The 24,574-nt window shown below is 42.9% G+C and overlaps 1 protein-coding gene across 1 annotated transcript; it reads right to left on the reverse strand.

Annotated features, from left to right (window-relative positions):
• Positions 1-9,614: 9,614 nt before the first annotated feature.
• On the reverse strand, positions 9,615-23,974 carry vegfba (vascular endothelial growth factor Ba). Its single transcript, XM_024383309.2, has 8 exons — positions 21,871-23,974; positions 16,172-16,217; positions 15,763-15,959; positions 15,595-15,668; positions 15,452-15,484; positions 10,812-10,892; positions 10,220-10,405; positions 9,615-10,030 (listed from the first exon to the last, which is right to left on the reverse strand). Exons 1-8 carry the CDS (start codon positions 21,940-21,942, stop codon positions 10,009-10,011), a joined length of 711 nt encoding a protein of 236 aa, XP_024239077.1. The 5' UTR covers positions 21,943-23,974; the 3' UTR covers positions 9,615-10,008.
• Positions 23,975-24,574: the final 600 nt, after the last annotated feature.

Here is a 24,574-nt window from a genome sequence, read left to right on the forward strand (position 1 = left end):
GCGAAGGTAAGCTACACAAATGAATACAGGTAGAGAGATAACATCCAGGACTTGCTCAGATCTCATTCTATACCTACTGGCTCCCACATCCTTACCTCAACAAGAGCTGGCATGTTCAGACCACAACTATGCCCTCACCTATCTTCAATTCTCACCTTTCTATTCCCACTCAATCGGTCTTCCTATAGCCTATTCTCTTTCCACCTGAACACCACTTCTGTGAAAAAAAACATGTTCTCTGATAATGCATAAATGAACAATGTCTGTGCATTTGAGGGCATTTGCATTTTACAATGTCTCAAATTGATGCCATTGCCATAAATCGTTCAATGGCTTCTATGTAGTCTGAAATGATAGAGAATTATCAAAGCACCACAGAGATGCATGTTTCCGTAACAGATAACAGCTTGTTTTTTCATGCATCACAGGGGACTTGAAACAACATTAATTTTCCTGTCAGAGAGAGACATGGCTGGCCATAGTCAACACACGCACATTTCTCTCTCTCTCTCTCTCTCTCTCTCTCTCAATTCAATTGTTCAATTCAAGGGCTTTATTGGCATGGGAAACATAACATTGCCAAAGCAAGTGAAGTAGGTAATAAACAAGAGTGAAGAACAAAAAAAATGAGCAGTAAACATTCCACCCACAGAAGTTCCAAAAGAATAAAGACATTTCAAATGTCATATTATGTATGTATACAGTGTAGAAACAATGTGCAAATAGTTAACAAAAGGGAAAATAAATAAACATAAATATGGGTTGTATTTACAATGGTGTTTGTTATTCACTGGTTGCCCTTTTCTTGTGTCAACAGGTCACACATCTTGCTGCTGTGATGGCACACTGTGGTATTTCACCCAGTAGACATGGGAGTTCATCAAAAATGTGGGGGGGTTTCAAATTTTTTGTGGATCTGTGTAATCTAAGGGAAATGTGTGTCTTTAATATGGTCATACATTTGGCAGGAGGTTTGGAAGTGCAGCTTAAGTCAAACCTTTCCTTAAGTTTGGGTCAGTCACAGTGGTCAGGTATTCTGCCACTGTGTATTCTCTGTTTAGGGCCAAAAAGCATTTTAGTTTGCTCTATTTTTTTGTTAATTATTTCCGATGTGTCAAGTAAATATCTTTTTGTTTTCTCATGATTTGGTTGGGTCTAATTGTGTTGCTGTCCTGGGGCTCTGTGGGGTCTGTTTGTGTTTGTGAACAGAGCCCCAGGACCAGCTTGCTTAGGGGACTCTTCTCCAGGTTCATCTCTCTGTAGGTGATGGCTTTGTTATGGAAGGGTTGGGAATCGCTTCCTTTTAGGTTGTTGTAGAATTTAACAGCTCTTTTCTGGATTTTGATAATTAGCGGGTATCGGCCTAATTCTGCTCTGCGTGCATGATTTGGTGTTTTACGTTGTACACAGAGGATATTTTTGCAGAATTCTGTATGCAGTCTCAATTTGGTGTTTGTCCCATTTTGTGAATTCTTGGTTGGTGAGCGGACCCTGACCTCACAACCATAAAGGACAATGGGTTCTATAACTGATTCAAGTATTTTTTCCAGATCCTAATTGGTATGTTGAATTTTATGTTCCTTTTAATGGCATAGAAGGCCCTTCTTGCCTTGTCTCTCAGCTCGTTCACAGCTTTGTTGAAGTTACCTGTGGCTCTGATGTTTAGGCTGAAGTATGTATAGTTTTTTGTGTGCTCTAGGGCAACGGTTTCTAGATAGAATTTGTATTTGTGGTCCTGGCGACTGGACCTTTTTTGGAACACCATTATTTTTGTCTTATTGAGATTTACTGTCAGGACCCAGGTCTGGCTGAATCTGTGCAGAATATCTAGATGCTACTGTAGGCCCTCCTTGGTTGGTGACAGACGCACCAGATCATCAGCAAACAGTAGACATTTGACTTCAGAATCTAGTCGGGTGCTGCGGACAGTTCTAGTGCCCTCACCAATTCGTTTATATATATATATATACAGTGCCTTGCGAAAGTATTCGGCCCCATTGAACTTTGCGACCTTTTGCCACATTTCAGGCTTCAAACATAAAGATATAAAACTGTATTTTTTTGTGAAGAATCAACAACAAGTGGGACACAATCATGAAGTGGAACGACATTTATTGGATATTTCAAACTTTTTTAACAAATCAAAAACTGAAAAAGCCAAAATTATTCAGCCCCTTTACTTTCAGTGCAGCAAACTCCTAAATGAGGACTGAATGATCCAATGTTGACCTAAATGACTAATGATGATAAATACAATCCACCTGTGTGTAATCAAGTCTCCGTATAAATGCACCTGCACTGTGATAGTCTCAGAGGTCCGTTAAAAGCGCAGAGAGCGAACAAGGAACACACCAGGCAGGTCCGAGATACTGTTGTGAAGAAGTTTAAAGCCGGATTTGGATACAAAAAGATTTCCCAAGCTTTAAACATCCCAAGGAGCACTGTGCAAGCGATAATATTGAAATGGAAGGAGTATCAGACCACTGCAAATCTACCAAGACCTGGCCGTCCCTCTAAACTTTCAGCTCATACAAGGAGAAGACTGATCAGAGATGCAGCCAAGAGGCCCATGATCACTCTGGATGAACTGCAGAGATCTACAGCTGAGGTGGGAGACTCTGTCCATAGGACAACAATCAGTCGTATATTGCACAAATCTGGCCTTTATGGAAGAGTGGCAAGAAGAAAGCCATTTCTTAAAGATATCCATAAAAGTGTCGTTTAAAGTTTGCCACAAGCCACCTGGGAGACACACCAAACATGTGGAAGAAGGTGCTCTGGTCAGATGAAACCAAAATGGAACTTTTTGGCAACAATGCAAAACGTTATGTTTGGCGTAAAAGCAACACAGCTCATCACCCTAAACACACCATCCCCACTGTCAAACATGGTGGTGGCAGCATCATGGTTTGGGCCTGCTTTTCTTCAGCAGGGACAGGGAAGATGGTTAAAATTGATGGGAAGATGGATGGAGCCAAATACAGGACCATTCTGGAAGAAAACCTGATGGAGTCTGCAAAAGACCTGAGACTGGGACGGAGATTTGTCTTCCAACAAGACAATGATCCAAAACATAAAGCAAAATCTACAATGGAATGGTTCAAAAATAAACATATCCAGGTGTTAGAATGGCCAAGTCAAAGTCCAGACCTGAATCCAATCGAGAATCTGTGGAAAGAACTGAAAACTGCTGTTCACAAATGCTCTCCATCCAACCTCACTGAGCTCGAGCTGTTTTGCAAGGAGGAATGGGAAAAAATGTCAGTCTCTCGATGTGCAAAACTGATAGAGACATACCCCAAGCGACTTACAGCTGTAATCGCAGCAAAAGGTGGCGCTACAAAGTATTAACTTAAGGGGGCTGAATAATTTTGCACGCCCAATTTTTCAGTTTTTGATTTGTTAAAAAAGTTTGAAATATCCAATAAATGTCCTTCCACTTCATGATTGTGTCCCACTTGTTGTTGATTCTTCACAAAAAAATACAGTTTTATGTCTTTATGTTTGAAGCCTGAAATGTGGCAAAAGGTCGCAAAGTTCAAGGGGGCCGAATACTTTCGCAAGGCACTGTATATATATATATATATATATATATAAATATATATATTGAAGAGGTTGGGGCTTAAGCTGCATCCCTGTCTCACCCCACGGCCCTGTGGAAAGAAATGTGTGTTTTTGGCAATTTTAACCGCACACTTGTTTGTGTACATGGATTTTATAATGTTGTATGTTTTTCCCCAACCTCACTTTCCATCAATTTGTACAGCAGACCCTCATGCCAAATTGAGTCAAAGGATTGTTTTTAAATCAACAAAGCATGAGAAGACTTTGCCTTTGTTTTGGTTTATTTGTCAATTAGGGTGTGCAGGGTGAATACGTGGTCTGTGGTATGGTAATTTGGTAAAAAGCCAATTTTACATTTGCTCAGAACATTGTTTTCACTGAGGAAATGTACGAGTCTGCAGTTTCTCTCTCTCTCTCACAAACAGCTGCTGCTACAAAAGCAGAGGAAAACACGTCTCTAGGGTTATAGCACTAATACATACAGAGAACGGTGGAAAAATACAGGAAATCACTTCCACAGATAGGGAGTGAAGGATAAAGAGAGAGGGTGAGAGATGAGGAGTTTCAGGGACACACAACGAGTCACTGGTTCTCAGGGGCACCACCATCGAATCAGAGACAGTTAGACAGTTCCAATATTATTCTGCACTAACATGACAAGGTTCTGGGACTTTTTCAGAGAGTAGAAAACCTTTTTACAAAAAGGGGAATAGGATTAAAGGTTGAAAATACATCCATGTCTTCTGATGGATGAGTCACTGTCTCTCCCTCCCTCCCTCTGTCTCCCTAATCTTGTGCAGGCTTCTATATTTAGTCACTGGCAGGATGCCCTCCATGACAGGTAGGCCAGGCAGCATCAGCCTTGAGCTCACTCTCACTGGAGCTGACTGGCTCTCTCTCAGGGTGGGGAGGAAGACAAACTGCATCACTGAAAGAGCTAGAAGGGGAGGAAGAGACCGACAGACAGACAGACAGACAGACAGAGAGAGAGAGAGAGAGAGAGAGAGAGAGAGAGAGAGATGGCTATCTCAGGGTGGGGAGGGCCCCAAAAGATGAACTGCATCACTGAGAGAGATATAGAGACTGGATGAGAAAGAATTACTCCTCTCAGAAGCCTGTTTCAAGATATAATCTGCTATCGGAAATGGCACTGTCACTGCCTCTCACTGCCTCTGACATGTGAAGTCAATATGAGGACGATTGAGTATATTCCCATAAAATCATACTATCATCACTTGTTCGAAGATGAAAATAATTGCCTCTCAGCAACACACACACACACACACACACACACACACACACACACACACACACACACACACACACACACACACGGCTGACTCAGCACAGTTCAGGAGGAGAGTCAATATTATTTCTCATATCATCACATCACTCACACGCTCTCTATCCCTCCATCCCTCACTCCCAGGGTGTCACTATCCCTCCATCCCTCACTCCCAGGGTGTCACTTCAATCATCAGCCTGTTTATCTTTCATTACTGCTGAGAGGGATGAAAAAGAAGAGAGGGAGGAGGGATGGTGGTAAAAGAGGGATGACATCAAAGAGATTACAGGAAGGGCAGTGGAAGCATTGGAGAGACTACCAATAACAAAACATTTTACGAAAAATAAGACATTTCCTTTAATAATATCTGGAACATTGTATCATGGTTGTTTTGTTTTGAACATTTCCTAGTAGTACTAACATCCTCAGCAGTACAGTATGCTTCTTTGTTTACATAGACATTGAACTGATTAATCGTCATAATATACTGTGACACAAAAACGGCATGGTACAGCGGCACACACACATCAAATAGGGCATAAATGGTGTAGCAGCAATATCAGTGTTATACACATTACAATGCATTTGTAATTGTAGATTCTGTAACATGGGAGTATAGCTGGAATGAATTACAAGACATTCTAAAGTATGGTCTAGGTCATACACATGATGGTGGTTGGATATAAGACATTATATAGTATTATTATGATGATCTACATTTAGTCAGAGTCTGCCTGCTATAGCGGAGTATAAGACAGTTGGGGCTTGAATAGGTCTACCTAGACAGTAGATAGGGTATGTTCTAGACTCGCTTTGCCAAACTCATGGGTCTACAACACAGTGACTGAGGGAAGACTAGGTGCGTGCAGAAAAGAGGAGCAACCAGCACATTCATGTCGGATATGTAATGGACATTTGTAGTATATTACTGTATGAATGGAGAATATAGTCCCTTCTCCAAGTCTTTCTGTAACTGGCAAGTTTCATAATGATAATGTGGGGTGGTTATATCTGTCCTGTTTCACACATACACAAGCGTGTATTATATGCATGTGTAAATTGTAAATGTGTTTTTTGCATATCCCAACTCTCCCTGAGACACCCTCAGAGAGTGGGCTCACGGACAGTTTCCTGTGGACCCTCACAAAGTTTGACAATGACGCTTTGCAAACTACACAGCAGGGGGGTTGTTTTGGCATTCACAGGCCACCATTAAGAGGAGAGGAGCTCACAGATGCTTCAATGTATAGAGAGGGGAGGGGAGACATACTCAGTAGAGCTGCATAGTGTCTGGTCTGACTGCCATCACAGGACCAATCTCAGAGCCTGAATTCAAACAAACTTCACATACAGCTCACAAATCCCTCAGCTATATCTGTTAACAGGCAGACTTCAGGAGAATCATTGATATGTTGTCAGAGTTTTATCTCATTATTTTTGGAGAGAAATCTGCTACTTCAGCTAAAATACTTGTATGCTCATCCCAGTCTCTGAATCAGAGGCCATACTTATTGCTTAGTGAAAATAAACATTTCAGACTGAGTTCAAAATAAAAGGACAATATAAAAGGAATGTCAGTGGAATAACACTTGGAATGTGACACTCAGGTTCTGGAATTGCAATATGTTTTACATTAGGAGGGTTCTAGAACTGCTAACAGGTATGGAAACTTGATGAGAAAGAAGAGAGATCATTTGTTTGTTTGTTGAATGAGATTCTTGCTAACCAATATTATATTGTAGCTGTATCCTTACCCACACAGCTCAAAAGCATCCCTCACAGACAGAAAGCCTGCCACCCTGATTCAGATTGATGGCTACCCAAAGTAAATAGACCCGTAACTGTATCTGTAGCTTGCTTACCATGCCAATGGCCAAGTTGTTCAAACACTGATCAATTCTGACACGGCCATGGACCATAGTTATGGACCAAATCCTGTTTCACCAGTGACATGCTATATGGGGGTAGGAGAAACTCTATCAGTAAATACATCTGTTATGTTCCAGACACCCATCCCATCTCAGGTCCACAAACCAATACAAACACCAGATAATGATGTATAAAACTCCATGTTTTCTTTTAACGAGACAACATTTCCCTGGTGAATATTTTTGTTGCACATTATAATGTATATTGTGTCAGATTTTTTGACCATTGAGAACTCTCTCCCTGTTTAAATGCTACACAGTTGTCCATATGTTTAGACGCCTCATGTCTACATAGTGGTATTAGTCGGCCAGCCAGAGGAACTCTTTATGTACACGGATTAAGTACAAACAAAAACAAAGAAACATTTCACAATATAGATCATCTTTTAAGTCAACAGGACAAAATTATGCCAAAATATAACAACTTATACAAATACAATAAAATGAAGTATAAAAAACATTTAGATTTAAAAATGTTATACTTATTTCCACTCTTTATATTGCATGTAAAACAAAAGCTTATAAGATACCTGCATTCATTTCTATTTAGAAGTGTGTGTGTGTGTGTGTGTGTGTGTGTGTATGTGTGTGTGTGTGTGTGTGTGTGTGTTTGTGAACCCCTGGACCATAGCCAGGCTTCATCATTGTCATTCCCCTCACTGCCCTGTCGGCGTGAACAGCCCTTTCACTCTGGAGCAGAAAGATGGAGACAAAAACCAAATCAAACAAATGACAGAAAACCCTTCAGTGATTCAGCCTGTGACCATACACTGTGAATGAGAGACAGCAGGGTAACCCATCTGTGCCAATCAGTGTGTAGACCACACAAATACAGTCTATGCAGCTATTCAACTCACTTAGCTATTGGTCTATGGGGGTGCAGCCTGACGGCTTTATACACATAGCTGGTGTGTGTGTGCATGTGTTTGTCCATGTGTATGTGTGTCCATTCACTATTCTATATCTTTACTGCACTTTAATGACTTGACCCTGGAATCATTCTCCTATCGGAGTCTCCCTGTAGAAAATATAACACGTGTTTCAAGACCAGGATCATCATCACTGTTGCCATTGTCTTTCTGCAAAAAAAGTCCAACTGCAGTTCATGGGCAACACTGACCCACCGTGTCTATGAAGACAACAACAAAACTCAACATGAACATGTCTGTTATATCTAATCTGTGATCAGTCTCTAAATCCTCTTCATGTCCCAATGTCTCATACAGAAGCAGAGGTGTGAGTGTTGAATTGTGTCCGGTCCACAACTGACGTCCTGGCCACCCACTGCCTCACATTGCCATCATGATACCGGACATCACCCACTGCCTCACATTGCCATCATGATACCGGACATCACCCACTGCCTCACATTGCCATCATGATACCGGACATCAATACTGTGCTTTACATTTGGTCCCATCATTGTCCCTTGTGAAGGAGACGGTGTTTCTAAACATGTTGACTAAGTGCCTGAAGAAGCTGTGTGATGATGAGACTGACTGACTGCACATATACAGATCGAGACACAGTTGGTGCACATGTGTATATACAGTGGTTTCGGAAAGTATTCAGACCCTTTGACTTTTTCCACATTTTGTTAAGTTACAGCCTTATTCTAGAATCGATTCAAAAACAAATATCCTCAGCAATGTAAACACAATACCCCATGATGACAAAGCAAGAACAGGTTTTTAGAATGTATTAAAAATAAATGAAAATTTACATAAGAATTCAGACCCTTTCCTATGGGACTCAAAATTCAGCTCAAGTGCATCTTGTTTCCATTGATCATCCTTGAGATGTTTCTACAACTTGATTGAGTCCACCTGTGGTAAATTAAATTGATTGGACAGCTGTCTGTATGAGGTCCCACAGTTGACAATGCATGTCAGAGCAAAAACAAAGCTATGAGGTCAAAGGAATTGTCAGTAGAGCTACAAGACAGGATTGTGTCAAGGCACAGATCTGTGGAAGGGTACCAAAAACATTTCTGAAGCATTAAAGGTCTCCAAGAACACAGTGGCCTGCATCATTCTTACATGGAAGAAGTTTGGAACCACCAAGACTCTTCCTAGAGCTGGCTGTCCAGCCAAACTGAGCAGTCGGGGGAGAAGGGCCTTTGTCAGCGAGGTGACCAAGAACCCGATGGTCACTCTGACAGAGCTCCAGGGTTCCTCTGTGGAGATAGATGAGAGAACCTTCCAGAAGGACAACCAGCTCTGCAGCACCACCAATCAGGCCTTTATGGTAGAGTGGCCAGACGGAAGCCACTCCTCAGTAAAAGGCACATGACATTCCCCTTGGAGTTTGCCAAAAGGCACCTAAAGACTCTCAGACCATGAGAAACAAGATTCTCTGGTCTGATGAAACCGAGATTGAACTTTTTGGCATGAATGCCAAGCGTCACGTCTGGAGGAAACCTGGCACCATCCCTACAGTGAAGCATGGTGGTGGCAGCATCATGGTTTGGGGATGTTTTTCAGCAGCAGGGACTGGGAGACGAGTCAGGATCGAGGCAAAGATGAACGGAGCAAAGTACAGAACGATCCGTGATGAAAACCTGCTCCAGAGTGCTCAGGACCTCAGACTGGGGCAAAAGTTTACCTTCCAACAGGACAACAACCCTAAGCACACAGCCAAGACAACATAGGAATCACTTGAACCCGATCGAACATCTCTGAAGATAACTTAAAACAGCTGTGCAGCAATGCTCCTCATCCAACCTGACAGAGCATGAGAGAATCTGCAGAGAAGAATGGGAGAAATTCCCCAAATACAGGTGTGCCAAGTTTGCAGCGTCATACCCAAGAAGACTCGAGGCTGTAATCACTGCCAAAGGTGCTTCAACAAAATACTGAGTAAAAGGTCTGAATGCTTATGTAAAATGTGATATTTCAGTTTTACATTTTTTATAAATTAGCAAAATATTCTACAAACCTGTTTTTGCTTTGGGGTATTGTGAATAGATTGATGATGAAGAAAAATAACAATTTTATCAATTTTAGAGTAAGGCTGTAACCTAACAAAATGTGGAAAAAGTCAAGGGGTCTGAAAACTTCCCGAAGGTGTTTCTGGAGGACAAGGAGGGACACAGAAGGGAGTACTTAGGAATATGCTTCCCCACCCCACCCCTGACAGAGAGGTACCCAGGATTGCGCTAAGCATGGCTGAGAGTGACATTGGAACCAGTGGAGAGACAGAGAGAGGGGAGAGAGAGGGGGGGAGAGATCATCACCGCCTCATGGCCTCACATCTAAAACAAAAAGAAATAAGAGAGAGTTCAGATCAGATTGATCAAATGCCTAATGTTTGGTTGTGGTTCAGCCATGTTGAATGTGGTTGTGATGCATGGTCACGGTTGGTACTGTGTATGTGGTAGTGGTCAGACCTCTCCTTCTATGGCTCTGGTTCTGATGGCGGTTTGCTGTCACTGGACACTGACCTGCAGAAGTGCTGGTTGAGTCTCCTCCCTTTCTGACTGCAGCTCTCTGTGGTCACGTTGCAGCGACACAGACAAGACTGTAAATCCAGCGTCCACTTCCTCCCAGGACAGGGGGTACATCGAGAGCCTGGCAAGGAAGACAGGGTGGTAGGGAGAGGAAATAGGGTAGTGGGGGGATTGGAGGGTCTGGGGTGGTAAAGAGAATAGTCTATTTATGAATAGAATAAAAACAGAACCTTTAAACAGACACCGTTGGCTTTCTGATCTGAGTGATGGATGCGCCTGAGAGACACTGAGTGAACTCTGACCCCTATAACAGCAAATAACTGACAACAGCATGATGAGTGGAGAATTGATGAAAAGGGATGAAAAAGGAGAAGGACTGAATTCTCTCTTTCTGCTCTCTGGGTAGAGCGATTTTCTAGGAATTATGTTTGTGGGCAGAAACACACAAACCCGCAGACAAACAGACACTTGCTTAGACTTGTGATAAAGCTTTTAAATGATAGTGTTATAAATGGAGAAAGAAGCTACAACTTAGCGGTTATTATTTTGAGGCACCTGTATGAGTTGCATGTATAGTTGAACTTACGTGGTTTTGATAGTTCCAATTTTCTTTCTTTTGGATTTTCCTCTGTCCCTTTCCCTGCCTTTCCTCAGAGGCTTTGCAGGTCTGTTACTCAAAGACATAAATCAGTGTCAAACAACAATTTATCACCATAGCAGATCAAAATCTAAATAGATATGTTATAGATTGTTTGAGTTATTGCCTCAAATTACATTTTTGGGGGATTCCCTTAGAGTCCAACAGCCTTATTAGAAAAGAAAATGTCTGCCTCTGTCTCCGTTTCTAGCTTTCACTCTTTCCCTCTGTCCCCCTGTTCTCACCCTTTCCCTAACTTTCCTCTCTGTGGGCGTTGACCTCTGTCCCCCTGTTCTCACCCTTTCCCTAACTTTCCTCTCTGTGGGCGTTGACCTCTGTCTCCCTGTTCTCACCCTTTCCCTAACTTTCCTCTCTGTGGGCGTTGACCTCTGTCTCCCTGTTCTCACCCTTTCCCTAACTTTCCTCTCTGTGGGCGTTGACCTCTGTCCCCGTTCTCACCCTTTCCCTAACTTTCCTCTCTGTGAGCGTTGACCTCTGTCTCCCTGTTCTCACCCTTTCCCTAACTTTCCTCTCTGTGGGCGTTGACCTCTGTCCCCGTTCTCACCCTTTCCCTAACTTTCCTCTCTGTGAGCGTTGACCTCTGTCCCCCTGTTCTCACCCTTTCCCTAACTTTCCTCTCTGTGAGCGTTGACCTCTGTCCCCCTGTTCTCACCCTTTCCCTAACTCTCCTCTCTGTGGGTGTTGACCAGCTCTGTTGGTCTAAGGCCAGCTAGTCAGTCTGCCACTGGGTCAGGGGTGGGCTATGACAGAGTAAAAGTAGCTCTCCCTCTGTATGGTCAAAAGCCTTAGACTCACTTTAGTTTTGCACAAATCCTAACTTTCTACAGCTCAGCACCCTTCAAAAACTGTATTTTCTATTTTTTACTTTCGTTAATTTAGTAAATTTTTTCTTCACTCTATTTTCTTAAAACTGCATTGTTGGTTAAGAACTTTTAAGTAGGCATTTCACGGTAAGGTGAAATACCTGTTGTATTCGGCGCATTCAATTTGATGTGATAAACAGTTTAGGACACATAAAAGGAACATTTACACGAGTATCTATAAATGTACACTGCTGTTCAAAAGTTTGGGGTCACCTAGAAATGTCCTTGTTTTTGAAAGAAAAGCACATTTTTTGTCCATTAAAATAACATCAAATTGATCAGAAATACAGTGTAGACATTGTTAATGTTGTAAATGACTACTGTAGCTGGAAACTGCAGATTTTTTATGGGAATATCTATATAGGCGTACAGAGAACCAATATCATCAACCATCACTCCTGTGTTCCAATGGCACGTTGTGTTAGTTAAAGTTTATAATTTTAAAAGGCTAATTGATCATTAGAAAACCGTTTTGCAATTATGTTAGCGCAGCTGAAAACTGTTGTTCTGATGAAAGAGGCAATTAAACTCTCTGTCGCAGCCGGCCACGACCGGGGGGGTCCATGGGGCGACGCACAATTGGCCTAGCGTCGTCCGGGTTAGGTAGGGTTTAGCCGGTAGGGATATCCTTGTCTCATCGTGCACTAGTGACTCCTGTGGCGGGACATGCGCAGTGCACGCTAACCAGGTACCTGGGTGCACAGTGTTTCCTCCGACACATTGGTGCGGCTGGCTTCCGGGTTGGATGCACGCTGTGTTAAGAAGCAGTGCGGCTTGGTTGGGTTGTGTTTCGGAGGACGCATGTCTTTTGACCTTCGTCTCTCCCGAGCCCGTACGGGAGTTGTAGCGATGAGACAAGATAGTAACTACTAACAATTGGATACCACGAAATTGGGGAGACAAAGGGGGTAAAATAAAATAAAATAAAAAATAAGCAATAGCTGTACATTTCAATGAAACATGGTGAAGCCCCAAAATTGCCCTTGCTAGAAGCATGTGTTTCAGACATAAGGAAGTGGATGGCTGCAAACTTTCTACTTTTAAACTCGGACAAAACAGAGATGCTTGTTCTAGGTCCCAAGAAACAAAGAGATCTTCTGTTGAATCTGACAATTCATCTTAATGGTTGTACAGTCGTCTCAAATAAAACTGTGAAGGACCTTGGTGTTACTCTGGACCCTGATCTCTCTTTTGAAGAACATATCAAGACCATTTCAAGGACAGCTTTTTTCCATCTACATAACCTTGCAAAAATCAGAAACTTTCTGTCCAAAAATGATGCAGAAAAATTAATCCATGCTTTTGTCACTTCTAGGTTAGACTACTGCAATGCTCTACTTTCCGGCTACCCGGATAAAGCACTAAATAAAGTTCAGTTAGTGCTAAATACGGCTGCTAGAATCTTGACTAGAACCAAAAAATTTGATCATATTACTCCAGTGCTAGCCTCTCTACACTGGCTTCCTGTCAAAGCAAGGGATTTCAAGGTTTTACTGCTAACCTACAAAGCATTACATGGGCTTGCTCCTACCTATCTCTCTGATTTGGTCCTGCCGTACATACCTACACGTACGCTACGGTCACAAGATGCAGGCCTCCTAATTGTCCCTAGAATTTCTAAGCAAACAGCTGGAGGCAGGGCTTTCTCCTATAGAGCTCCATTTTTATGGAACGGTCTGCCTACCCATGTCAGAGACGCAAACTCGGTCTCAACCTTTAAGTCTTTACTGAAGACTCATCTCTTCAGTGGGTCATATGATTGAGTGTAGTCTGGCCCAGGAGTGGGAATGTGAACGGAAAGGCTCTGGAGCAACGAACCGCCCTTGCTGTCTCTGCCTGGCCGGTTCCCCTCTTTCCACTGGGATTCTCTGCCTCTAACCCTATTCCAGGGGCTGAGTCACTGGCTTACTGGGGCTCTCTCATGCCGTCCCTGGAAGGGGTGAGTCACCTGAGTGGGTTGATTCACTGATGTGGTCATCCTGTCTGGGTTGGCGCCCCCCCTTGGGTTGTGCCATGGCGGAGATCTTTGTGGGCTATACTCACCCTTGTCTCAGGATGGTAAGTTGGTGGTTGAAGATATCCCTCTAGTGGTGTGGGGGCTGTGCTTTGGCAAAGTGGGTGGGGTTATATCCTTCCTGTTTGGCCCTGTCTGGGGGTGTCCTCGGATGGGGCCACAATGTCTCCTGACCCCTCCTGTCTCAGCCTCCAGTATTTATGCTGCAGTAGTTTATGTGTCGGGTGGCTAGGGTCAGTTTGTTATATCTGGAGTACTTCTCCTGTCCTATTCGGTGTCCTGTGTGAATCTAAGTGCGTTCTCTAATTCTCTCCTTCTCTCTTTCTTTCTCTCTCTCGGAGGACCTGAGCCCTAGGACCATGCCCCAGGACTACCTGACATGATGACTCCTTGCTGTCCCCAGTCCACCTGGCCGTGCTGCTGCTCCAGTTTCAACTGTTCTGCCTTATTATTATTCGACCATGCTGGTAATTTATGAACATTTGAACATCTTGGCCATGTTCTGTTATAATCTCCACCCGGCACAGCCAGAAGAGGACTGGCCACCCCACATAGCCTGGTTCCTCTCTAGGTTTCTTCCTAGGTTTTGGCCTTTCTAGGGAGTTTTTCCTAGCCACCGTGCTTCTACACCTGCATTGCTTGCTGTTTGGGGTTTTAGGCTGGGTTTCTGTACAGCACTTTGAGATATCCTCTGATGTACGAAGGGCTATATAAATACATTTGATTTGATTTGATTTGATAAAACTGGCAGCTTCATTAAATAGTACCAGCAAAACACCAGTCCCAACGTCAACAGTGAAGAGGCGACTCTGGGATGCTGGCCTTCTAGGCAGAGTTGCAAAGATAAAGCCATATCTCAGACTGGCCAGTAAAAAGAAAAGATTTAGATGGGCAAAAGAACACAAACACTGGACAGAGGAACTCTGCCTAGAAGGCCACCATCCCGGAGTCGCCTCTTCACTGTTGACGTTGGGACTGGTGTTTTGCTGGTACTATTTAATGAAGCTGCCAGTCTGTTTCTCAAACTAGACACTCTAATGTATTTGTCTTCTTGCTCAGTTGTGCACCGGGGCCTCTCACTCCTCTTTCTATTCTGGTTAGAGACAGTTTGAGCTGTTCTGTGAAGGGAATAGTACACAGCGTTGCACGAGATCTTCAGTTTATTGGCAATTTCTCACAATGAATAGCCTTCATTTCTCAGAACAAGAATAGACTGACGAGTTTCAGAAGAAGGTTCTTTATTTCTAGCCATTTTGAGCCTCTAATCGAAGCCACAAATGTTGATGCTCCAGATACTCAACTAGTCTAAAGAAGGCCAGTTGTATTGCTTCTTTAAAATCAGCACAACAGTTTTCAGCTCTGCTAACATAATTGCAAAAGGGTTTTCTAATGATCAATTAGCCTTTTAAAATTATATGGATTAACTAACACAACGAGAATACAGGAGTGATGGTTGCTGATAATGGGCCTCTGTACGCCTATGTAGATATTCCATAAAAAAATCTGCTCTGTTTCCAGCTACAATAGTCATTTACAACATTAACAATGTCTACACTGTATTTCTGATCAATTTGATGTTCTTTTAATGGACGAAAAATGTGCTTTTATTTAAAAAACAAGGACATTTCTAGGTGACCCCACACTTTTGAATGGTAGTGTATACAGATAGCCACATACATACAGTACTGTACCTGGTTGGGGCTGACTGAAGATCCTGTTTTAGTCTAAAGGGAGAGAGGTTATGTGAGGACACACTGAGAATACATTTATGCATATACCGTGTGTGTGGTTCGTGTGTGTGTGTGGTGTTTGTGTGGTGTGTGTGTGTGCTCACCTGCACTCACACTGGCTGTGCTCAACGAAGTCCAGCTCGATGAGCTCATGCTTCATAAAGGAGGTCTTCATTAGCTGCAGAGTACAAAGACACAAACTATAGTTACAAATAATTCTGTGTGTGTGTGTGTGTGTGTGTGTGTGTGTGTGTGTGTGTGTGTGTGTGTACCTCCATGGTGATAGTTTGTGTAAGTGAGGGCACACACTCCAGTGCCTCGTCAGAGCAGCACCCGCCACAGCGGCGGACAGACACACAGGAGGGCACGAAGAGGTGATGCGTCTCCCCTGGCAACTCCTGCCACACCTCCACCAGGGTATCCCTGGGCTCACAAACACTACGAGAGTACACCTCCAACCACCGACGCACTGGATGGATGGATGGATGGATGGATGGATGGAGGGAGGGAGGGAGGGAGGGAGGGAGGGAGATTTACATTTCAGATGCACAAGTTTTACAAGGTCACTACACATCACAAATGTAGTATTAATTCTCACATCTGTTATTTATACACACATAGTTACTCATCATCAGCCTGTTCACATATGCTGGTATTATCACATTGGGGAAGAGGAAGTACCTTCTCTGGATTTGGGGGTGGTGTCTGCAGGTCTCCAGTGGGCTAGCTGGAAGAGGAGAGTGGCAGAAGAAGAGGCGTGTCAGGCAGTCGTGTTGTGCAACTTTTTTAGGTGAGGGAGCGCACATCTTTTTTTAAATTACGTTATAATTTCTCAATCAAAGTTTGCACCAACGGAGGAAGCCTATTGAATATCATTATAAAAACTTATATACATAAAATGCATCCTCCAATTGCTACGTCTGCCTAGGCCCACACATATTGTCTCAGTAAACTTCAGATTTTGAATACCCTCAAACAACAAGTTAGGCATACTTAGTTTCAAAATAGGCCATCATCAATGTTAATAGTAAATGATAATTCTTCACGTTTTACTGGTGAAATGTCCAAACTGCATCTCCATGCCAATCATTTGATCTCAATCAGTTTCATGGGAATATGCATTTAGATCTTCTTTAATTCCTGTCTCGTGACAGAACTTGAGCAGATGGCGTGAACAAACAATTTGCCTTTCTTGTATTTTGTTTCAATCAAAGCATACAGTTGAAGTCAGAAGTTTACATACAATTGGGTTGGAGTCATTAAAACTCGTTTTTCAACCACTCACAAATTCTTGTTAACAAACTATAGTTTTGGCAAGTCGGTTAGGACATCTACTTCGTGCATGACACAAGTCATTTTTCCAACAATTGTTTACAGACAGATTATTTCACTTATAATTCACTGTATCACAATTCCAGTGGGTCAGAAGTTTACATACACTAAGTTGACTGTGCCTTTAAACAGCTTGATAAAATCCAGAAAATTATGTCATGGCTTTAGAAGCTTCTGGTAGGCTAATTGACATCTTTTGAGTCAATTGGAGGTGTATCTGTGGATGTATTTCAAGGCCTACCTTCAAACTCAGTGCCTCTTAGCTTGACATCATTGGAGAATCAAAAGAAATCAGCCAAGACCTCAGAAAAAAAATGTAGACCTCCTCAAGTCGGGTTCATCCTTGGGAGCAATTTCCAAACGCCTCAAGGTACCATGTTCATCTGTACAAACAATAGTACGCAAGTATAAACACCATGGGACCATGTAGCCGTCATACCGCTCAGGAATGAGACTCATTCTGTCTCCTAGAAATGAACGTACCTTGATAGGAAATGTGCAAATCAATCCCAGAACAACAGCAAAGGACATTGTGAAGATGCTGGAGGAAACCGGTACAAAGTATCTACATCCACAGTAAACAAGTCACATACCAACATAACCTGAAAGGCCGCTCAGCAAGGAAGAAGCCACTGCTCCAAAACCACCATAAAAAAGCCAGACTACGGTTTGCAACTGCACATGGGGACAAAGATCGCACTTTTAGGAAAATGTCCTTTGGTCCGATGAAACAAAAATAGAACTGTTTGGCCATAATGACCATTGTTATGTTTGGAGGAAAAAGGGGGACGCTTGCAAGCCGAAGAACACCATCCCAACCGTAAAGCACGGGGTGGCAGCATCATGTTGTGGGGGTGCTTTGCTGCAGGAGGCACTGGTGCACTTCACAAAATAGATGGCATCATGAGGGTGGAAATTACGTGGATATATTGAAGCAACATCTCAAGACATCAGTCAGGAAGTTAAAACTTGGTCGCAAATGGGTCTTCCAAATGGACAATGACCCCAAGCATACTTCCAAAGTTGTGGCAAAATGGCTTAAGGACAACAAAGTCAAGGTATTGGAGTGGCCATCACAAAGCCCTGACCTCAATCCTATTGAACATTTGGGGGCAGAACTGAAAAAGTGTGTGTGAGCAGGGTGGCCTACAAACCTGACTCAGTTACACCAGCTCTGTCAGGAGGAATGGGACAAAATTCACCCAACTTACTGTGGGAAGCTTGTGGAAGGCTACCCGAAAAGTTTGACCCAAGTTAAACAATTTAAAGGCAATGCTACCAAATACTAATTGAGTGTATGTAAACTTCTGACCCACTGGGAATGTGATGAAAGAAATAAAAGCTGAAAGAAATAATTCTCTCAACTATTATTCTGACATTTCACATTCTTAAAATTAAATTGGTGATCCTAACTGACCTAAAAGAGGACATTTTAACTAGGATTAAATTTCTGGAATTGAATTGAAATGTATTTGGCTCAGGTGTATGTCAACTTCTGACTTCAACTGTATATCCTGCCTAATGGTGCTCTGTTGAGTTTTGAACGCCTTCGGATAAGAAATTACTGAAGAGGTGTTTTTGGTGTAACTGGGATACAGCATATGCGATGATATTTGTTTCTGTTATGTAAAATACTACAGAATCATTGTGATCTTGCGAGACATTGATTCAGCTTTGATCTAGCTTTACTAAACAAGCACCATTGTGAGAAGTGATAATCTAATAGTAAGTGATGAGTTGGACTATTAGGTGTCGGCAACAGCTCTTGGTTATGAGGGTTATTTTAAGTGGTTTGAGCACCCTTCGAATAGTAGTGCTGAAAGGACAGCATCCTAAACAAGTGGTCACATGTCGTTCTGGGTTCCACTGCACAAGATGGGCTCTGTGGAGTTTTATGAACATCAAGGCAGACACACAGTGAATTTGATCCTAGATCTCATTGGTGTGATGATAAGGTTCATGTGGGGATTCAGTTTGTCTGCATACGCAATAGAGGTGGTACGTTTCTGTAAGCTAGGCATCTGGACAGTAAGGCAAGTTGAAGTGCGTCGTACATGAGCCCAAATGCATAACAAACTGTTTTGACGACAGTCGTTTTAGCAATCCCTGGAGTTTTCTGTCTGTGGCAGTTGTTGTTACATCGGATTTGGCTTTATTCCACTCAAAGTGGTCCAGCTTCCAACCAAAGGCCCGCCACCCTCTGCACATGCTACAGTTATTCATCATTTGCACCACAGCTAAGACTGGGAAGAACATTTTCCTACCTATAGGCTGCTATAGCCTATATACAGTATTTATATAGTTTGTCTTTCTATTGTTTTCATGGAATTTCAGTGGTAATTTAATATAATTTATCCAAATAAATTTTCCAGAAATATTTCTACCAGCTCTGTGTATTTTCAAATTGAAAAACATGAGGGAACACCACTGAACCGCGCTACGACAGCACTACATCCCTGGTGTCAATGTGTTTATAACCCTATATACAGTGAGGACCCCTAGTACCTCACAGCCCCTACTACACTGTCACGCTCTACACTGACATCAAATACCTTAGCCAGGTGAATAACACACAAAATACATACTATGTAGTTTACACACACACTCTCACAAGCATGGAAGAACGCACACACACACACACACACAATGTTGTTATTTGGTCTGAGTAGCCCAAGGCCACTGCTGAGGGAATGTAGACTTTGCCCAATTGCCCCCATTTCAATCGCCACACCCCCATACCCCACCACCCACGTGCTTTCTCCACAGTTTCTGGTTTGGCACAGTTTGATTCTGAGTTTACCGATGTGTGTGTGGCCATTTTACTGTCGTAAGTGTCTGAGCAACAAGAAACATGTCAGATCACACTGGTGTTTCATTCATATCACAAATCAATCAGTACACAACATCTCCAGGAGTAGGGCAGGCTATAGCTCCACAGACTGGCCCCTAGAATGAGTAGGGTGGTCTATAGCTCCACAGACTAACCCCTAAAATGAGTAGGGTGGGCTATAACTCCACAGACTGACCCCTAGAATGAGTAGGGTGGGTTATAGCTCCACAGACTGGCCCCTAGAAGGAGTAGAATGGGCTAAAACTTCACAGACTGACCCCTAGAATGAGTAGGGTGGGCTATAGCTCCACAGACTAGCCCCTAGAATGAGTAGGGTGGGCTATAGCTCCACAGACTGGCCCCTAGAAGGAGTAGGGTGGGTTATAGCTCCACAGACTGGCCCCTAGAATGAGTAGGGTGGGCTATAGCTCCACAGACTGGCCCCTAGAAGGAGTAGGGTGGGTTATAGCTCCACAGACTGGCCCCTAGAATGAGTAGGGTGGGCTATAGCTCCACAGACTAGCCCCTAGAAGGGGTAGGGTGGGCTATAGCTCCACAGACTGGCCCCTAGAAGGAGTAGGGTGGGTTATAGCTCCACAGACTGGCCCCTAGAATGAGTAGGGTGGGCTATAGCTCCACAGACTGGCCCCTAGAAGGAGTAGAACGGGCTATAACTCCACAGACTGGCCCCTAGAAGGAGTAGAACGGGCTATAACTCCACAGACTGGTCCCTAGAAGGAGTAGAATGGGCTACAACTCCACATACTGGTCCCTAGAAGGAGTAGAACAGGCTATAACTCCACAGATTGGCCCCTAGAAGGAGTAGAATGGGCTATAACTCCACATACTGGCCCCTAGAAGGAGTAGAACGGGCTATAACTCCACATACTGGACCCTAGAAGGAGTAGAACGGGCTACAACTCCACATACTGGCCCCTAGAAGGAGTAGAATGGGCTATAACTCCACAGACTGGCCCCTAGAAGGAGTAGAATGGGCTATAACTCCACAGACTGGCCCCTAGAAGAATTTGATACTGTCACCCCAAGTGTGTGTTCCTTGTAATTGTTCCTTGTAATTCCCCTCCCAGTCTGGTTATATCTGATCCTGTCCGACACAGGCATTGGCACACTCTCACTCTGTCTCCCTCTCTGACACACACACTTGCGCTTTCTCAAAACACACACAAGTAATCTAAACAGTGCCAGCCAAGCTCTTGCAACAGACCACACAATGCTAGCTGCAGCATCAGAGGCTTCTACCCTCTAACTGCCACCATTAACCCAGCCTTTCCCAGGGGGACGAGTAGAAAAAGCCATTGTCACCACTAACACTGTGTGTGTGTGTGTGTGATATGGGGGCCCCAGTGCAACATGATTTCCAGGATGATTCCCAGGACCTCCAACCTGATATATCCCACGTCCACACAGCTCAATCAGTGCGGGCAGCTTCAGGGCACTACATGTTCTTGATATGAAGACTCCAGACATAAATAAAACCAATCTGCCATGTGAAGAATTGTGTGTCTGAAAGTTTATGGAGACTACTGTGTTGGCAAATTATTATCTGTCCCCATATGTAACTCATGTACAGTAGCCTACATCTGCCTTGTGTTACAAAGTACAGCCCGTCAGTATGGCAGAGTTGAGCGAGTGGTGCTACACACAATTCTATCAACCTTGGTAAACTCAGACAGTCAATGACCATGGGGGTAATCTCCATACAATACCGTCAATGACCATGGGGGTAATCTCCATACAAGACCGTCAATGACCATGGGGGTAATCTCCATACAAGACCATCAATGACCATGGGGGTAATCTCCATACAAGACCATCAATGACCATGGGGGTAATCTCCATACAAGACCATCAATGACCATGGGGGTAATCTCCATACAAGACCATCAATGACCATGGGGGTAATCTCCATACAAGACCATCAATGACCATGGGGGTAATCTCCATACAAGACCATCAATGACCATGGGGGTAATCTCCAAAAGTGGGAAATGTATACACAAGAATCAGTTCAAAATAGACTTTTATTAGATGTTTTTTTTACTGCTACTAAATTCATTGTATTTCTATCTCTACTTTCCCTTCAACTAAACCAAATGCTTTGTAGCATAACACAGTGCAGAGGAATACAACAATCTAAATTCTGTAGATTCCCATGCAGACAATAGTCTACCAGCGTGTAGTTAGTTATTTGACATACCTTGGCATGGGACGTGCGTATTCTTGAGAGCAAGAGGAACATTCCTAGAATAACTTGAAGCAAAACCCCCATTGTGTAGTACACCAAAAGTCACGCCAAATGTTGGTCAATTAATTGGTGTTTTGCTTTTCTCTCCACTCAATCAATATTCCATCTGTTGTCCTTAGGTTCCATCCTATGAAATGACAGCGCTGGTGGCATTCCCATACCGTTACGCATGAACGTGAAAAATCATGAGCAAATCAGTAGGCAAACACTCCAATGATTGACTTGAAACTGTAACTTGATTAATTAATGAACAATTACACAATGTAATTAGCTACAATGTAACAACGTATAATCTATCGTCATCGATAATCATTCTTGGCAATCAAGCGCACAGATATGATGCCTCTTACAAATAGCCTAATTTGATAAATCTCAGTCGATCACTTTCAATGCAATACAATTTGGTTGCCTCTATTTTACTAAGAGTTGTGTGAACTTTGAATGATGTCCCCCAATATTCTAAAGCCGGAGGTCTGGGCATGTAAGCCGGTTAGGTTCGCCCATTGTTGGTCGGGAACCCATGAAACGGTCTGTGGGTGAGCGTCAGGGGTGGCGTGACTGCAGGTCCATTTATAGTCTTGAGTAGAAAATGTTCAATATTGCATCCTTGTCTTAAGGAACGTTAAAATAGGACAAATATCCCTTATTTAAGTTCCAACACGACTGTCTTGAATCACATAAGGTACGGTGCCACACGCACATTTCATGACACTGCGTAGCCTATACAGAGCGGTGTCTCTGAGAAAGAGCCTATAGATGACGTTTCGCTTAAGCAATATGTCCTCTTTTGAGAATAAGATATTGAAGTTCGTCGTGCCAAAGCAGTCCATAAAGAGAAAATGTCCTTGACAGCGTTTCTTGGTTTGTCATGATCGGTTCCTCATATCCTTTGCCCTTCAGATCACAATTAGAAGGCGCACTCCACTCGACGCACTCCGAATTCCGCGTAACCGTTGCACTGCCAACTTTTTCAAAATGACACTGACGCACCCGCGCAATGGATACAGATGAACGTCGCCCTTCAATTAATCATTCAGCCGGTCAATCATTTACCACTTCACTTTCTCAGCCACGCGATACATTTTTTTTTCTAAGAACACAATTAAAGGGGTATTGTATTGCATTAAAATCCCTTTATCATTCATTCAAATCCTCCTCCAAGATCTCTCTGACTGACAGGACACACAAAACACCCCAAGCAATAACTGATCACCCCCAGTGAATTTATTCGAAAAGAATAACACATTTGCCCCAACTACTTTAAGTCACAGTTACAAAACCTGTCAGCAGCAGACTACAGTGAACCCTGTCTTCCATCAGTTTGTCTTTACATTGAAAGAAGAGTCTGTCAGTGTGGTGTGTTTGGGTTGTGAGGGGGCACTCATACACCAGATGGGGGATGTGGGTATGCCAGGACCTGTTATCTCCCCTGTGGTTTCAGCTAAGGGCTTGCGAAACAACATGAGACCAGAGAGTCATTAACACACTCTGCACCCCATGTTTTTCAGCACCCCTCACTCACTCTCAAACTTGACACGACACGCAATAGTGGAATCAGTGAAAAACAAACTCAAAAATAAACATTGGATGATTTGGGTTGAGACCAGAGGAACAGTGTTTATTTATCATTGAATTAATCTATAATGACACTGGGAAGAGTTAAAAGCGGGCATAAAAAAAATCACTCTGAAACACTATCTGTGACTAATAAGACACTGAAACAAGACATTATGGTAAGTGTCAGTTGGCAGTCAACATAGCAATAAATGAAATACAATATCCTCATCTCAGAGATTGAGGTTGCCCACACGGCAATAAATCAAATATTTCCCTTTTATAATTAACATTCCTAAAATGTATTTGTCAACATCAGACAAGGGTACAATTAAATACAATTTTAGAAAGTCATAATATGACTTCATTTTCAAGTTTTTCTTGATTCCATGTCCTTTCAATAAAAAAATACATTATACAGTGCATTCAGAAAGTATTCAGACCCCTTCCCCTTTTCAACATTTTGTTACATTACAGCCTTAATCTAAAATGTATCAAATACATTTTTTTTCAATCTACAAATAACATGCCATAATGACAAAGCGAAAACAGGTGTTTAGAAATGTTTGCAAATGTATACATTTAAAAAAGAAAGACCTTATTTACACAAGTATTCAGACCCTTTGCTATGAGACTCGAAATTGAACTCAGATGCATCCTGTTTCCATTGATCATCCTTGAGATGTTTTGACATGGATTCCACCTGTGGTAAATTCAATTGATTAGATATGATTTGGAAACACCTGCCTATATAAGGTCATTCAGTTGACAGTGCATGTCAGACAAAAACAAAGCCAAAAACAAAAACAAAGCCATGAGGTCGAAGGAATAGTCCGTAGAGCTCAGAGACGGAATTATGTCGAGGCACAGATCATGTTGAAGGGTACCAAAACATTTCTGCAGCATTGAAGGTCCCGGAGAAGACAGTGGCCTGCATCATTCTAAATTGGAAGAAGTTTGGGACCACCAAGACGGTTCCTAGACCTGGCCACCCGGCCAAACCGAGCAATCGGGGGAGAAGAGACTTGGTCAGGGAGGTGACCAACAACACGATGGTCAATCTGACAGAGCTCCAGAGTTCCTCTGTAGAGATGGGAGAAAC

The sequence above is a fragment of the Oncorhynchus tshawytscha genome, linkage group LG21 (assembly GCF_018296145.1).
Source record: "Oncorhynchus tshawytscha isolate Ot180627B linkage group LG21, Otsh_v2.0, whole genome shotgun sequence".
Classification (NCBI taxonomy): Eukaryota; Metazoa; Chordata; class Actinopteri; order Salmoniformes; family Salmonidae; genus Oncorhynchus; species Oncorhynchus tshawytscha.

What these genes read in the sequence shown, in the direction of transcription:
- vegfba (XM_024383309.2), bottom strand. Translation starts at nt 21,942, where the DNA reads ATGGGGGTTTTGCTTCAAGTTATTCTAGGAATGTTCCTCTTGCTCTCA. An exon ending in ATTGGAACTATCAAAACCAC is followed by an intron (nt 10,406 to 10,811) that starts GTAAGTTCAACT and finishes TTACCACCCCAG; the next exon opens with ACCCTCCAATCCCCCCACTA. An exon ending in CTCAACCAGCACTTCTGCAG is followed by an intron (nt 10,031 to 10,219) that starts GTCAGTGTCCAG and finishes TTTTTGTTTTAG; the next exon opens with ATGTGAGGCCATGAGGCGGT.